The sequence below is a fragment of the Seriola dumerili genome, unplaced genomic scaffold (genome assembly GCF_002260705.1).
Source record: "Seriola dumerili isolate Sdu_G_001 unplaced genomic scaffold, Sdu_1.0 BDQW01000017.1, whole genome shotgun sequence".
Classification (NCBI taxonomy): domain Eukaryota; kingdom Metazoa; phylum Chordata; class Actinopteri; order Carangiformes; family Carangidae; genus Seriola; species Seriola dumerili.
The window spans coordinates 2,021,620-2,038,701 of NW_019174272.1; the positions used below are offsets into that span (position 1 = coordinate 2,021,620).

Sequence of the window (17,082 nt, forward strand, 5' to 3'; positions counted from 1 at the left end):
GGACATATCAAGCCAAGAGTTCAGCTAGAGGCACTGCTTGCTCATGCCGGATAAACTGTAAGTGTCAGTGTAAGTGAGCCTTCGGGGGACGCCTGGAGCAATGGTCACCAGACGGCTGTGATGCGTTCATCGCCATTTAAGCAAAACACCTAAACATTTCACACCCAGCACTGACACACTGACAGACAAGACACACACATACCAGCAGACAATGAAACTGGCAGCACTAAGAGCTGTGAGATGACTCTCACCCCACAAGAAATCCAAGAGTGAGAGAAGAATGGAACAATGAAAGCAAACCCTAGCACGACTTATCCAGCTGGTAAAACAGTGGGGTTCTAGTCAACAGGGAGCCAGGGAGACAGTGAGTAATGTCTGAGGATGGTCCAGGGGGATCAAGTGGTGGAGAGAAGAGAGCAGAGAGTATATCCGTGTGTGTGTGTGTGTGTGTGTGTGTGTGTACTGACAGTACTGACAGAGATGTTTTTTTTATATATTCCACTATGGTAAATCACTCTTGCTTCACTGGTTTTTCCTTGTGTGTGACTCACCGCTTCCAGACCTATGAGAGGATGGTGTAGGTGGCTGCGGTAGCCTACTGCTGAAACTAAAAGAAGCTTGGATGAACAGCTTTCATCTTGAGACGTAGTAAACCACTTTAAACCAAAGGCTTGGAAAAAGAGAGAGCCAGATTAGGACTTTCCAAAATGACCAGTGTGTTGCACATACAGTGATCCACGTTACATTTGCATTTTAGCGCTGTAGCCCTAATCCTTGTAATTCAGAGACAATGGACGTCTTTGTATTTTAGTGGCTTTTTCTGCTTAACACAGGAAGAGGAAGAGGAAAAAGTGCCTTAGACAAGGAGGTACGTCCATCTGCAAGATATCTAAAAATGAATGGACGTCCATGGAATTGGACATACACATTTATGTCCTCGGCCAGGGAGCAATTCATTCAAAGTGATTTAATTCATTCTATAATTTTTAGCCATGAAAATAAATAAATAAAATATATATTTCAAATCCTATGGGTGTGTTTGCAGACTCAGCAATCAATAGGGACATTTTTTAGGTGTTGCAGTAAATAGCACTATGCACTGATTATATTTCCTTTTTCCAACTCAAAGCAAAACAACATTAAGAGTCTATAATTGTGCTAGTGGCTCTTAGGCACAGGGGCACTTTGAGCTAAATGCTAATGTTTTGGCGAGCTAACATGCTGATGGTAAACAAGTGCAATGTTAACCATTTCAGTTTAGAGTATTAGCCCGCTAACATTTGCTAATTAGCACTAAAAGTACAGCTCAAAAAAGTTATTAGGCTACAGCACCTTCTCTAAAACCATGGATGTCTGCACAAACCTCTGTGTTAATCCATCTGGAAGATGTTGAGATATTTAACAACATGTGTAAAAATGTGTTGATGGACATGTAGGAAAAATCAAGGCGCCACCAAAGTCAATAGGATTCATCCTCTGGGACTGTCATGGTAATCCATCAAATAGTTGTTGATTTTGGACCAGAGTGGTGGAACGACAGACAGACTGTCACTGCGTTCCCTAGAACCAGGTCACTAGCATGGCTAAAAACATGTTTCAAACTAATTCACAGAGAGCAACATGTGATCATTTGCTTTGTGGAATTAGACATACCGATACATGGCTGATCTAAAGGAGTGTTAACTGAGTTGAGGGAAATAGCTCCTGATCAAATGTAAAGAATGTAGGGAGTGAAAGCTTTTTGGGGATCGTGTAAAAATAATACATGCTATTTGGACACAAGCACCAAATGGCATATCACCCTGATTTAACTTTTTTTTTTTTCTCTCCTTACTTCGACATGACGTTAGGGCTGAGGTGCAATGTTACAGCAACACATTATCATATTTGTCTAGATGTTGTGCTTCCAGCGCTGCTCTCTTGTAAGATATTTTATGTGGATGTTGTGGCAAGACACTGTTGCAAAGCCGCGGTCCGTCTCACCTTGCGGCAATGATGGGCCAGTCTTAACGAGCTGCCTGCCAGCCGTCCGTCAGAGCAGCAGAGGCAGCCAGCCCCCGGGCCTTGGCCTGCTGGCCCCTGAGCATACATCAGCCCTGCGACAGCACGCATCACTAACACCAGCACTACCATGATGTGACAGCTGAATCCATCTCCCACAAGCCCTACCTACAGCCTAAACAAATTAGAGCCCCACTGAAATTAATGCCAGCACACCAATACTAATGAGCATGCGGTGGAACGAGGGAATGAGGAAAAGAGTAATAAACACACAAAACAGACGTCAGCCATGCAACGGAAGTTCTTCAGGTGACAAATGAGACTGATTTAAATGCACTTGTACGTATAAGATGTAGGTGTCTGAGAATGTCCGCATGTTCCTGTGCAGTTAGTTTCAAAATGTGCAAGACAGCAATCAGTATTCTAATAAAAGATTTAACAATATTATAATTGAATAAAAAGGAGCAAACATAAGTACATGCATACATGTTTTCACACAAATATACACACTCATATTGTATGCTGTGCAGTTTTATACAGTGGAGTCTGGGTGGTCTACAGCAAAATGAATAACTAGTGCAACCATGTGCTTAAAATAACAACAACGGTCCCAAACTGGCTGCTTTAAGGTCAAGCCAAGGGTGCTGAAATATTTCTTTGTTGTTGTGTTCTCAATAACTGTTTAATATAGAGTTATGCTACAGCTAGGACTGGTATCAAAAACCTCATGGTTGCCAGTTGTCAAAGCAACACATGGGTACATAGAAGTCAGAAAAAGTGACTGTCAGGAGAAGCGATGGAAAGATGGAAGTAAGGCAAACTTGGTGTGCTTAAATCAATTTCGCTTCTGCTGACAGCAGATGTGTCTACAATCATGTTAGCCTTAAGATGCGTTTGTGAGCAGTCACCACACCACAGTCACCACCTTCTCTCAATATCGGTCTTTAACTGACCATTTAACCCATATTAGTGTCTGAATGTGTGACTGTCTCTGGACAATTACAGCAGTAACAACATCAAATTAGTTTCAGCGGAAAGACCGAGGCAGCTCGTTCCAAGTGTTATCTGACTGTATTTCATGCTTTCATGTGTATTTTACTCGGATTCACGTTGGCAAGTGATAGATACGATTCTTCTCCTCACTTCTCGCTTTCCATTGGATCATGGGAATCAATATTGAAGGCACTGTAATTATTTCAGTAAAACAGGATAATCACTGAACAGGCAGGGAATGGCCAAAACCCCACTACTGCTTTCACATAATATTGTCACGCTGATTTCAGGTATAGTGCGGCACAGGCAGAAAATGTACAGCTGCTTAATCTGCGTCCGTCAATGTGTGTGCGGGACCTGCCCACACACACAATGTGGGCTGAAGGAACAAGTCAGAAGAGATGATGAGTCCTTGCATAGAAGTGCATTCCAGGCATTCTACCTTTTTTTTTTTCCTGTGTGCACTGTATTCACTGGGGACCTGACTGTACTTCTTATGATAAGACTGCAACATATTCAACAAACACTCAATTTAAATATGAAAAGTCTAAATTTAGATTTAGATTTTAAAAGGGGCATACCACCGCTCAGTTTACTCATCACAAGGAGCTCTGGAGAAGCTCTGTTGAATTAACCCCGAGTGATGTCGCAGTAATGTCATCAGGGTTATCTCAGCTTGAAGACTACGGATTTTTAGCTGAAAGTTTGTGTAAGTGAGAATGTCACTCTTAAGTTTGCTAGGTGTGGGCGTTGACGAGGCAAAGAAGGTGTCTTCATCGAGTAACACTATGGGAAATGTAGGTTTTGGAACTACAATGATACCAGGGATGAAGAATCAAAGTCAAAAGTTGCTGCAGTACCTGCTGCTTTCATCTGTAGCATTCAAGCTACAGATGAAAGACTGAGACTGGTGGCAGTAAATTTATCGAATAAACCTAATAGAATCCTGCCTGTTATCATTCATATCATTTATCCATTTCAAAACTGTAGCTGTGGTTTGGAGATTTTGACAGACACGGATATTAGTTTGTTTTTGAAATGTTTTCAATAATAAATTCTGTAAGAGAAAACAAATCTTTTTTTTTCTATTCCTGCTGCTGGTAATCCAATCTCTCAGTTTCTGACTGCTTTTCGACATGAAGCAGCATTGCCACAAAAAATACTGTAGGCTATAGTTCAGTCTGAAAGAATTGGGACCGTGTTGTGTTTGGCTCAACTCCAGCGCAGCAAGTGTTTGGGGTTGTTAACATTAGGTGAGTGGTGTAGGACTTATGGCCCGTTTTACCCTTGTGGGATATGTTTAAAAAGGGCTAAATTTTCTAGACATTTCATCTGCTCTGGATGTACACACCATCGAATTAAAAGCGAGAGCCAGCACTTTCAACTCATGGTCCCTGTTTCCTTTCCAGTGTAATGTGTTGAGGTACAGACTGCACCACAACTTCGAAAATTATAGGCTGAATTAATGGTTGTATAATATGCTGTACAAATATTGAATTTAATGAGAAAATGAAAATGAGCATCATTAAACAAATAATGGAGCTTAGTATACATTCAATCAGCAAGACTAAATCTTTCTTCTGACAAGTGAGTGCTTCACTTACGAAACCAACCTAATCACAGTTCACAAATTTCCCTCTGCCTTCTGTTTTTCAGGTTTTCAAAGCAACTACCAACATTTTTCCCTCCCTGACGCAGACTTGTTCGAAATTCCTGTCTGTTGAGATCTAGTCTGTCGCAGAACAACTGTGCTGCACCTCAGATAGTAAATCTGATAGATTAATTTGTGAGTAGCAGTGCAGGGGTGGCTCAGGGCTGAGTCCACTGATACATTAATCCGAAAGTGTTCCTCGACTGAGCAGACAAAATCCCCCACAATAGCATAATAAACACATGAAGCCGCTTTGAGCGCTACGGTGTCTTGCAAAAAGAAAGCCACTTCTGATAAGACAGAAACTCTCTGGCTCTGTTAAATGAAAAGAGGGCCTGCTTGTACAAAGTGACTTCTCAGCATTCAAATGTTTTGATTTTTTTAATTCATTCATTCATTTTTTTTTTATCATTACGCTTTAGGGTCCATGCAGAAATTTTCTTGTTATTCATGTTTTCTACTAAACTAATAGAAGGAGAAAATTTGATTTATTTTCATGATGTTGATGAAATTTTAATAAACGGGCTGTGCATACTTTTGCATATCTAATGTTGCTCGGATCTCATATTCATGTTGTACTGTTTGAACATCAGTTAAACAGAATCAGGAGTAATTCTGTACTTTTAGCTGATAACTGATCTCAGTGGATGGATTTCAGGATGTACCTATGATGCCTTTCATTCAGAAAGCATGAACATTGTATGGGATGTAAAGACTCCAGATATTTTCATGCTCCTCTAGCTATAACCAAAAATATACCGAGGTAATTTCAGTTTATGTATACACTGTAATCCTGTAATCTGTTCAGTCATATATCATATAAGAGCAACTCATACCCCATATGCATTTTCAGATATAATCGAGGAAGGATTATTTAATAAACATGCACGATTTCCCCTTATTCATTAGATTAAATTCTACAGTATACACCAAAACAAACAAACCTTTCAAACTTTTTTTTTTTTTTTTCTATGTCAAATGTTGCAAATGCCTATTTTCCTTCTTTACTTTTGGTGCTCGAATCTCTCTCAAACATATTATTTACCTGCAGTGGTGCACACCGAGCACATGATGGTTCCTGCAATTATCACTTCCCTTCACTTGATAGCTCACCCTTAAACCCACATGACTCCAGCCAGATGTAATGTACAGTTTTCTTATGACCTTATTTTGAACTTCTGGATGTTGTTGTAAACAAGATAAGATAAATTTTGGGTTACATGTGATCCCAAAAAATCTACAGTGAAAATAAAAACAATGGACTAATTATGAAACATCCATAAGAAAAGAAAAGTCCTCAAGACTTAATAAACTCGTAAAACACATGAACAGTTTTCATCACAGGTTGGTGCACTATCCACTGAAGCATGGTTAGATGTTCGATCAGTTTGCTTCTTGGCTAATACTACCCGCTGTGCAATTACCTGCAGCATCAGGTGTGCTGTAAACACTGGGAAGTTCTAAAAGAGTTGAAAGACAAAACATTAAAAAAAGAAACATGAGCACTTACTGTATTGACAGTTCCTCCCCATGTACTCCCCTGGGCATTCGCAGGAATAGTTGGCAACCAGATCTGTGCAAATGCCCCCATTCTTGCATGGGTCCCTTTCGCATTCGTTAATATCTAGAAGAGCCAAGAAACAACAACAACAAAAAAAAAAGTTGCATTCATTTATTTAAAGCAGACAGTCGGCAATTAGAAAGACCTCATCCTCATTAGAATGCATTGGTAGGGTGCATATATTGAATTTTCCCTGTGTGTTACTTGATTCTGTTTGCCCCTGAGAAGCTCTCACAAAGACACTGGTTTCTTGAAACTAATAAATCAAATTGCTCCTTAGGAGACCATTAATGCTAGAACATAGGCCCAAGTTCTCAAATGTTAAGAACAATTAACCCAGTGTATTTTCTTTGTAGTTTAAAGAATTATCATACTTTCCAATGTGATTTCCAAAGTGAAATCTCTACAGAAACTAACTGCTCAATTCTTCTTCTAAGGGTTTTTGGATGTTGGCCAGTTTCCAGAAATGTTGACTTATTGATAATGATAAATTAATGATGTCTTTGTGAGAGTTAAGAATTAAAATAGCATTTAGGGTGTTTATAATTGCATTGCAGCCCTCCTAAACTGCATACATACAATTCAAATTTTGCTAAGTTGGCCTGTTAGATTTTATATCTGTTAACACCAAATCTAGCCAAAGCAGAAAAACTGCCAAAAATCTTTAACATGAATTATTTGAAAATCAGAGATGCCTTTGAATTGGGAGTTTTTCTTTTCTTTTCTTTTCTTTTTTCAGCTGACCATACACTCTAAAACTATTATTTCCTCACAGGCAGTATTTGATTTATGAGTAAACAAAGGTTCTGTTTGATTATATTATCAATAATATTATATAGTTTAGTATAAGTTTTTTTTTTTTTTGTTCTACTTTACTTTCCAGACATGAGCAAGTCTTAACCAGACACCATTATATTTATTTTATTCAAACATTAATCAGTGGCAAATCAGACGGACCACAGCTGGACTCACTGACTCATCTGAAATGTTACTGAATACCTTCACTAAATTAAAAAACAAAATACTGCACCAGTAATTTAGCAGTAAAAGTAAAAACCCTCTTCATTCAAATAGCACAGCCACACAGAGCCAACTATCAATATGACTAATTCTCACAGGATTATCATCTACTGTACAGCCACCTTTGCTCTGTAATTGCTCTCTAAAATAGCTCTTCTCTGTTTGATTAATCTAACCAGTTACAGAAGGTGACAGACCCTCAAACCCACCCATCACACCAATTTGCATGCTGCTCTATTACAGATCCAGTTCGGGGGAAGGAGATTATAGGGATGGTTTAGAAGGAGAGGCAGGAAACGGCATTTGAACATTTTTTTACAAATTTCTAATGATTTCCAAACTTGCCTGTGGCAGCCGCAGGACTTTTAATCCTCTAAAACATACCCTGAGTCGTCTGTGACTCATAGGTGTATTTTGGCTTCATGTATATGAAACTAGGTTTGAGATTTGGAAAGCTTAAGAAAGTGAAACATGATTAAAGTAAGTCCGTTACGGTGCTTCATCTCTGTGAGGGTTTATCTATAAAATCTATAATAGTCACTTGAGCACATTTGTAATATCTCAAAATACATCTTTTTTTTTTTGGTTAATGTCTCATGCTCCGGGGAAATACAGTCATGGTCTTCACACATAATGGTCACCGAGGTACTGTGACTTGAGGCAGTAGCATTTTTAATCTGCAGCAGAGCAGAGTACTAAAAAATAAATAAATGAAAAGAGTGAAATAAAAGTGAGGGAGAGAGGCTCTGAGAGAAAAAGAGAAATGTTTTGTGATTCACCCAAAAATCCACGGGGGATCCGGGAGACAACTCTATTCGGGTGAAAAGATGTTTGATGAAACTGAGCTGTAAAACCTTTCCCAAAAGACGAAAAATAAAATGTGACGCACGTTGAACCTGAAACACACATCTACTTTGTTTTCATTTATGTGGTGTGCACAAGATGACATTTTGTTTTGTGTGTCAGCCTGGATGTGTACGATTGTATATAATCTTGAATACAATCTAACACTGTGTTTTTATATATTTATTTTCTTTATTTTGTGAGCACGTAGCCGTAGCATTTCAAAACAAGGCCTGCTGTTTCTTGTAATGCGATGGCTACATCCCCATTCTTGTTGGACAGACTGGAGGAAAAGAAAAAAAAAAAAAATCACCTTCTGGCTTACAGAGCAAAACAAAAGAGTTGATTTTCACAGTTGGCACTTAAAACATCCACCACAAAAATGCTTTACACAAAGTAGGTGGATGAAAGAAAAACTGCAGGGTCCACTCATGTTTGATTAGGATGGAATGTGTAAATTATAACAGAGAGAAGTGAAACATGTTTACACTGTCAGGCTGTGAGGATTCATGTGCATGACATTTTGTCATGAGGGGCGCTGCATTACGTTTGCATTTTGCCATTGCACAGATGGTTTGCGGCCGTCTATCTGTCTGTACATGGTTTTTCAGGGTCTGTTCCCTAAGACATTTTCAAAGCCATTTAATACAAAGCCATTAAAGCTCCAATTCGCAGTTGGCGCACAGTCTCCCATCTCCCCCAAAAATTACATCAGCGTTAGATCAGAATTTGTCTACAGTCCGCCAGGGATCATGTAGTTGAGTCTACGTGGTTTGCATCATGGAGATTCGACCTATATGCAACAACTGGAGAGATGCACTGTATAGTAAATACGGAGTTGGGCTTCAATCTGAAGCTTGGAGAGGGACAAAACCGATTTAATGATTTTCCTCACACAATAACGACTCAAACAATTCAATCTCATAATCATTATAAAACTGATAGGTGATAGGAAGAAGGGGAATTTTTAAAAGCACTTTAAACAGCATATAACAGATCAGACTTATCTGATGTATGTAATTTCACGAAATTTAGTTCAAAGTTAAGTATTTGTTATGATCTACACTCTGCCATGATTGGTGCATGTAAGAGAGCCAATCTCTCAAAGACTCCAGGTCTGTCAGTGATGGCGTGGTGTTTTTTCGGATGCGTTGCAAACTTCTAACTGGTTGCTATAATCAGATGCTATCGTACTTCTCCATAGCTGATTCCAGTTACTATCATGGTTCAGATGAGAAACAGAATCATGCTTAAAGCCATTTTCCGCATGTTTGCCAGAGTTTTTTCTTTTCTTAAACTTGAGCCGTGGCTGTAACTGTTCTTTGAATAGCTAGCACAGGACAATAAGGGATAATTACGAATCTAAAAACAGCCGGCATGACTAATACAAGAAACTAGACTCCTACTGACAACACATTAGCTGCAAACAAATGAACAAACAAACACTTGTCAGAAGGAAACATCTTGATTATGGAAGGTTACTGCAATCAAGGGGGATTATGTTTTAATTAATTCCAGTTTGAGGGGCCTTACAATCCCATTAACAACCATAACCCTGAAAAATACCAACTGGAGTCCGCCTTGTAAAGAAAAACAATGGCCAGTCCTCATTCAACAATTTAGCTTTTCAGTTATTTTAATGGTTATAATCCTCAATAACCAGTAAATGTTTGCAACTGTGACAACAACAATAACAATACTAATGCAATTATTAATTAAGGGCACAGCATACCCATATGAAACATCATTCATGTATTCCACAGCAGATTAATTTGTACAGGGAATATCTGGTCTTTACTAATCGCCTGAGTGGAACACTCAAATGGAAATATGATTTTATAACCACTTGTAAACATTGAGATATAATGAATTCAATACATTAACTGAATGTAGATCCATCTGAGATCAGATGCTGTAGCATTAATATGTATGTCTATAAGTGAACAGCTTACTCTTGACGATAATAGAAGTGAACAATATGCCCTGAACAATAAGCGAAAAAAAAACTAACAATCCTCAGCTCATTCTGCACACAGAACAATCTACTGTTATTTCACAACAGCAAAAACTCCACTTAGATACGTAATGCTGTAGTTACCCTTTGAGTTCATATCCTGCTTTGTTGTCACCGGTGGGTTCAAATACAGAGGTGAGCCAAATGGGCAAGCCACTCAAATAGCCTGGAGCACAACATACCACAGAGAAAAGAAAACACAGCCAGCCCATCTTACGATTTGCCTCTCTTTTATGAGAGGCCATCAGTCCCTGGGAGATCAGCGCAGGGAAAGTGAGACTTAAAAGCGGCGCATTGCCAGTAAATCAGGTGGGAGAAAAGGGATTACTTCGGGGAATGCAGTTAATCCACTCGGTAAAAACTAGAGAAGAAGGGAGAGGAGAAGCATGGAGAAGATGGGAGAGACAGAAACTGTGAAAGCAAAAAGAGAGGACAGGGGGGAGGAAATACACAGAGAAAGAAAGATGTGCTAGCCCAGTGGTCAGGTAAATGAACTGTGTTTACACAACTTCTTTAACACAGTCACAGTTACAGGCAGACATCCAAGTAGTTCCTCTCATTGATAATAGTCCAATATCTACCATTCTGCATTTAAATATATTCATTAAAGCCTTAAAATGGTAAAACAAAATTTTTCCGTCTTCTGTTTAATGAGGATGGTGCTATCTTGGTTATGACGATTTAACAAGCCACTTTGAGTAACGATTTCTACAGTGCATGGAGACAATAAAACTACCAGGCATACACACTTTAATGCAATCCAGCACTCTGGCTCTCCAATAATACGACTGTAGTGTCGCTTATAATGCTCAGTTATTGTTGAAACGGAGCCAGAACAATGCTGATTCATCTGAACCTGTATTTAGTGGCATTCCACTGGACTGTAATACTTTGCAATCTGTTATTTTGTCCACATACACTGATTGGCAAAATGCTATGCTATGCAACTTCACTACCTGCAGATCAGTAAATAATAGAAATGAATCAAATCTGATACAGTCTAAAGACAAATTGAACAGAATCATCAAAAGGTAACTTCAGTACAGAGAATTGTAGAGAGCAGCTGTTGGTTTTTCATGTGACATATTAGGAATGATAATGGAATTCCATACATTTATCAGTGTGTTATTATCACCCATCTCTAACCCATGCACAATGCCTCTCCTTAAAAAAAAAAAAAAACAAGGTTTGCAATCCCAAAAATATATTCCTTCAGTCTGTAGTCAGACTCTCATCATCCTCTCATCGGTCCACTGGAACGTCTCGCTCCCTGGCTTTGCTTCACTATTGCTCTCTAAAAAGTGTCTCAGTCAGACAATAATGAGAGCAATGAATAGTGCTATGTGTCAGAACTGATACTGGCTGTGAGCACTAAATTGGCTACAGTGTGTCCAGGGAGGGAGAACAAGGCCTGCAAAGGGAGGGGTCACCTGTGCCCTCTCCGCTGGGCTGCACTGACCTCTACAGCGCCCTGCACCTGCTACAGCCACACAAAACACACAGCCCGATGAATCTGCTTTCCAGTTCATTCAACAGTGGAGTTATTGTGTCAAATCGCGCACATAGGAAGGTTATTGAAGACGTAAATATGCCATAAAGTTGAGGCAAAAAAAAAATGATGAAATTCCAAGTGTATTGAACCTCTTTTCTGCCTGCCTGAGTGTAAATAATTGTGCAGTAGAGAACTGACACAAAATAATAATTTATTGCTGCAAATTTTTAGCAATAAAAATGTTTAATAGGAGTTTTTTTTCCATTCAAAAATAGATTATTTTTGAAAGAAAGAAAACAATATCTTTGGAACTTATTCACGAATGTCACCTCCAAGCTAAGAGTTATGTGTTTGTCTGGCAGCTGATCCAGCAGGGGCAATGAGATACGATAGGAACCAAGGGACATGTGCAGACAGTGCAATGTTAGCAGTGGTGTTAACGAACAACACAATTTATCATCTAAAGTGACCAGTGCTGACATTTGTGGGTAAGTTTTTTTACGCGGTACGTTTAACTGCTGGAGGTGACCAGCTAGCAGTTAAATCTAGCCTGCAAAATGATGCCCACATGTACTTGTTTCTCTTGTTTGTCAAGTCAAGGTACAAAACAAGACGTGTCTAGGCTTGTAACTAAGAGTTGTGTTGAAAGGTGAACGACTGCCTGTACTCTGGAGCAGCTTTTCTTTAAGGACCTCTCTCTATTTGGCTGCATCCATCCTTCCCTCAATTCTGACCAGTCTCCCTGTCCCTGCCGCTGAAAAGCCCCCCCACAGCATGATGCTGCCACCATCATGGTTCACTGTAGGGATGGTATTAGCCAGGTGATGAGCTGTGCCTGGTGTTTGCCAGACATTCTGTTTGGAGTTCTGCCCAAAGAGTTCAATTTTTGTCTCATCAGACAGGAAAATCGCTTTTCTCCTGAGTCCTTTAAATATTGTTTGGCAAACTGTCATATGCCTTTTACTCAAAGTGGCGTCTCTATAGCCACTGTATCATAAAGCAGTGTTTTCCACTTGGGCTGACTGCCCAGGTGTATTTAATGGTAGAGTATATATAGTGACCCATTTTAACATTTTTTTAGTTCAATCTTTTTTTTATCCGTCTGAACAATCTCCATTTGCTCTAACCCTCCCATCCCTGCTTGTTCACCCACCACTGTCTAATTTGGCTGTGAAAATATTTTCACACTTCTCATAAAAACATAAAAGATCTCTAAAGTAGTGTTTTGTGCTGTTACTTCATTGTAGAGCTGCAGCACTTGCTCTCTCTCTCCAACACAAAAACATTGACAACAGACCTATCTGTCATAATCAAACTGTCCATCGGGAGAACTGGGTGAAATCCCACCACACTGGTGGACCAGTGCACCGTCAGAACATCATTTGGGTGCGAAGGGTGTGCTGCATGCGTGTGCCGACTGGGTTCCTCGGCATATCACAAAATGTAATCAACCATCTCCAGCAGATCCACGCATGCCAAAAGTTTACCGCAGTAAAAGGCCTGAATACTTTTGCAGATGACAGAATTCATAATTTGCTAAAATGTCTCGAAATGTGTTTTCACTATGTTGTTTGTTGATTGATGAGCAAAAATGGCACTTTTATCAATTCAAAATTAAATATGCAACACAATAGAGTGTGCAAAAAGTGAAGGGGTCTGTATATTTTATGAAGCCGCAACAACAAAAACAGGATTGTCTTCCTCAGATAACAGAGGGAATTTAATTTGTGGAGCTGGTTTACATCAAAATAATCACTTTAATTTCAGTTGGACTTAAATATATGTACAATAGCATCAGCCTAAACGTAAATTGGTCCCAAACAACAACATAAATCATTGAAATAAATGCCTGCTAATAGCTTGTAATCCTCTCACACTTGTAAAGCCCCCAAATGTAATTAGGAGAATGAAAGGTAATGTCCCAGTAGTATTGCCCCTACATTTCACCCACTTCCTTCATTAAATTACAGTCAGATGTTGGGTAAAACTGGTTAAAGCCTTCTTTTTCCTCTGCCAAGACACTGTAAGCTACACAATTGGAGGCTGGTCAAGACTTTGCTGTTAATAAGAAATGTGCCATGTTACATCTCTACATCTGGAGTTTATTTAGTAGTCATGCACAATTTCCCCTGAGGAAGGTTCATCTTCTGTTACCTGTTTTTATGTCACAGAGGCAGCAGCCATACAGATGTTTGGCGAGCAAGCTGATCCTCTTGACCCCTTCTATCTGGGCGAAGGGCAGCGGTCAGACCTCTACAGTCGGTGATCGACATAAATGAAGTGGACAACTGGTTGTTTATGCCTATACCAGATAATTAACCCATGACCTTGAACACTCGCACTTCCTTGAAAGTAATCATCCTTTTTTTTTTTTTTTTTTTTTTTTAAATAGCAGTTAAGGGTTCCCCTGAGACATACTGCTGCTGATTTGCTGATGATGATGGTGCCCTGTGATTCATGGTGGTCCTGCAGATCTTGGATTTGATACTGAAAAAAAAGATTTTAATCTTTGGGTACACATAATGAATTCATGAGTGGGAAAAATGAAAAACACGGTCAATGATTTACATCACTTGGATGCTACTCTGAGTAGGGAGAATGTACATCATTGGCTTATAAGATTGGTGAAAGAGTGCTTTATTAAGGAAGAGTTATATGCGTAAAGATAAAGATCATTTGGTATATTTATATGGGGTCCACGTCAAGGATGTAATATACAGTGATAGTTCTAGGATTATATAGACTATACATACTCAACCACACATGATGTTATCATACAGTGACCACCCAGACACATCTAAGGGAGCAGAACATTACAGTAAAAACAACACAGCAAAGCGTGTTCTGCTGCACATGCCACGGCATGCACATGATAATACTTTATTAACTCCATGGGACCATATAAACATATGTTCAGCTGATGATAGCGTTGCAGTTTTGATAACAGCAGCTTATAGCGTGCTGTCCTTTCTTCAGTTCCCTCTGTGATTAGTGTGCTCATCAATCGTGTGATGCAATCCTTGCGCTTATTTATTTCTTTTGTGAATATTATTTCCTCCCACTCATTTTTGGCAGTTTTGATGTAACACAGCACTCTCTTGAAGGAGACAGAGAGAAAAAAAAAGGAGCCATCTGCCCATATCTCAGTGGGAAAGACAGGACATCTCTGCAGGTTGTGTGTACAGACCGAGGCTTTTCTTACCAGTAAAAGTCAAGACACATGCTAGTCTTTTCCACCTGCATTTCACCACATATGTAATCTCATATCTCCTGTACAGTATCTATGTGGAATAGGTTATTGCTTGCCGGTGTGAATTCCATTCGGCATATTTCTATAATGCTACTGCCCCATCTTTGTATGTGGGCTATCAGCCTTGGATGTTGTGTTTGACAGTCTCTGGTGCAGTGAAATGTGTCTAGTCCACACCACACAAGGCCAAGACAAGCCTCGTCTCTTCAAGTTGAGTCAGATAGAAGATAGAACAAGGAAGTGCCTGTCTCAACCGTCAATCTATCATGTCAATCTATCCTCGCCTTACCCATGCCACTGAAGTGACTATCAGCACATAGGGCAGGATTCCTATCTGTAGTCTGATGAAGTCACAGAACCAGTTGACAGAGAGATTTAACATCACCCTGTGATCCTTGACATGCGTTTTCATGGTGATATATGTGAGCCTTGGTCGCATGCATCTGGGCTTAACATGAGCATTGATTTTATTGATCTCCCTTACAGAACTTCTCAAGTCTCATCTCATATGCAGGTTAGTTTTCACAGTGGTACAACATGCTGTATGTTTCAAGGGATATGATGATGCATGATGCTGTGAATGCAGGATTAAGAATAGTGTATTCCAAGGACATTCTTTTTAAAGTGGGATTAGCCCACTGAGAAGTTATTCAGAGCCGCACTCCAGAAGCCCTTGAAAAGGTATCTTAGGATGCATTGCAGAGAGGTCTGAGTATCTGAGAGGCAAAACACTCATCATTTCGAAGACATGCAGACCAGGGGCTCTGCCGAAGCTGGGATGTGCAGAATGTGAAAAGCCCCAAGCTCGGAGGCAGAATGACACTCGGAGGAAAGCCTTAAGTGTCATTTTAAGCTTACAGATGGAGCCTCCGCAGCAGGTGTGTGAGGGGAATACTGATCTAACTCGAAAGAAAACAGAGTCTGATCCACGAGCCTTTTAACATTACTAAGGTACACTTACTAGAAGGCTTAAATGGTATGAGATGCAGATAGAAAGTGGAGGGAGGTGATGGGGAAAGTATAGGTTTTATTTGGGAGAAAAAATTTGTTCATAATGTATTAACACACAATAATTATTTTGTGCACAATATGTTGATTTTAACATTACTGAGAGAGTTAGTTACATTCAAGAGACAAATGTCAACAAGGTTGTTGAAACATGTAAGTGTAGCGCTGAAATCTGTTTGTCATTCTAAATTTGCATGTTAGCATGATAACATTTGTTAATTAGCACTTAACACAAACAACACAGCTGTGTTTGATGAGAATGCCACTAGTTTTGTAGTTATTTAGTCATACTACACTGAAAACACGTACCCGATGATGGAACAATGGGATCAGCAAAGTTATTCCAATTCATCCTCTGGAGAACAGTAATGTGTTTACCAAATTTCATAGCAATTTTCGCCAATAGATGTCGATATATTTCAATAACTAGTATGTGACTTCATATGGTCAATGAGCGAATTTGAGGACGTAGTTGGAAACTGTTGTGGAACCACTGTAAGCAATAACTTTCAATGGAAAGTCGCTTAAGGTTGCTATGTGACATAATATTAGCATTCTTGATGTTATGTCACATTTGCATTCTGCTTACTGTCAGCCCGTTCCAGCCCTTTATCTGTTTGATTCTCTCCTACTCTTTGTGCTCACATATACAGTATTTCAATACAGCCAAATTCCCAATAAAGCCGTTCTCATTTACATGTTTTTCTGTTTTTGTTGTCAAACAATGGAACAAGTATGAAATAGTAACTAAAACGTGGCCCAGTAGGACTACATGTTAACTTCCAAGCTGCTGCTGTGGTCTGGATTTCATAACATCGTCTGACAAAATCCATATACATACATTAAAAACAACGGATGTGCTGTGATCGTACCCATACTTATTTGTAAAATGATCACTCAGAAAAAATATAAGATGCTCATTCACTTCTATTTTAGCTGACATATGGTCAATTGCATGAGATGCAAATGAATGATGTGTGCCTGTGGGGGAAAACCCACTATCATGCTCGTGGTGCAATACTCACAACTCTCTGTTGCTAAATTTGTGACTAGCTGCTTTTTTTTCTTTTTTAAGCCACTAAAGGGGTCTGAACAGTTGGTAAATGTAGTGACAAAGGCCTCAAGTTGGCAACACTGCCCACTGCCTATAAAGTTCCCTGCAAGACCATTGGTAGCTTCATCACTCAGTCAGTCAGTCAGTCAGTCAGTCAGTCAGTCAGTCAGTCAGTCAGTCAGTCAGTCAGTCAGT

General features: G+C 39.5%; 1 protein-coding gene across 2 annotated transcripts in view; it reads right to left on the reverse strand.

Annotated features, from left to right (window-relative positions):
- edil3 (EGF like repeats and discoidin domains 3) overlaps window positions 1-17,082 on the reverse strand; it is a 109,116-nt gene that overhangs the window by 43,654 nt on the left and 48,380 nt on the right. For both annotated transcript variants that reach the window (XM_022754858.1, XM_022754850.1), the window contains exon 4: window positions 6,156-6,269. In XM_022754858.1, coding sequence (XP_022610579.1) covers window positions 6,156-6,269 — 114 coding nt within the window. The remainder of the gene's footprint in view (window positions 1-6,155; window positions 6,270-17,082) is intronic.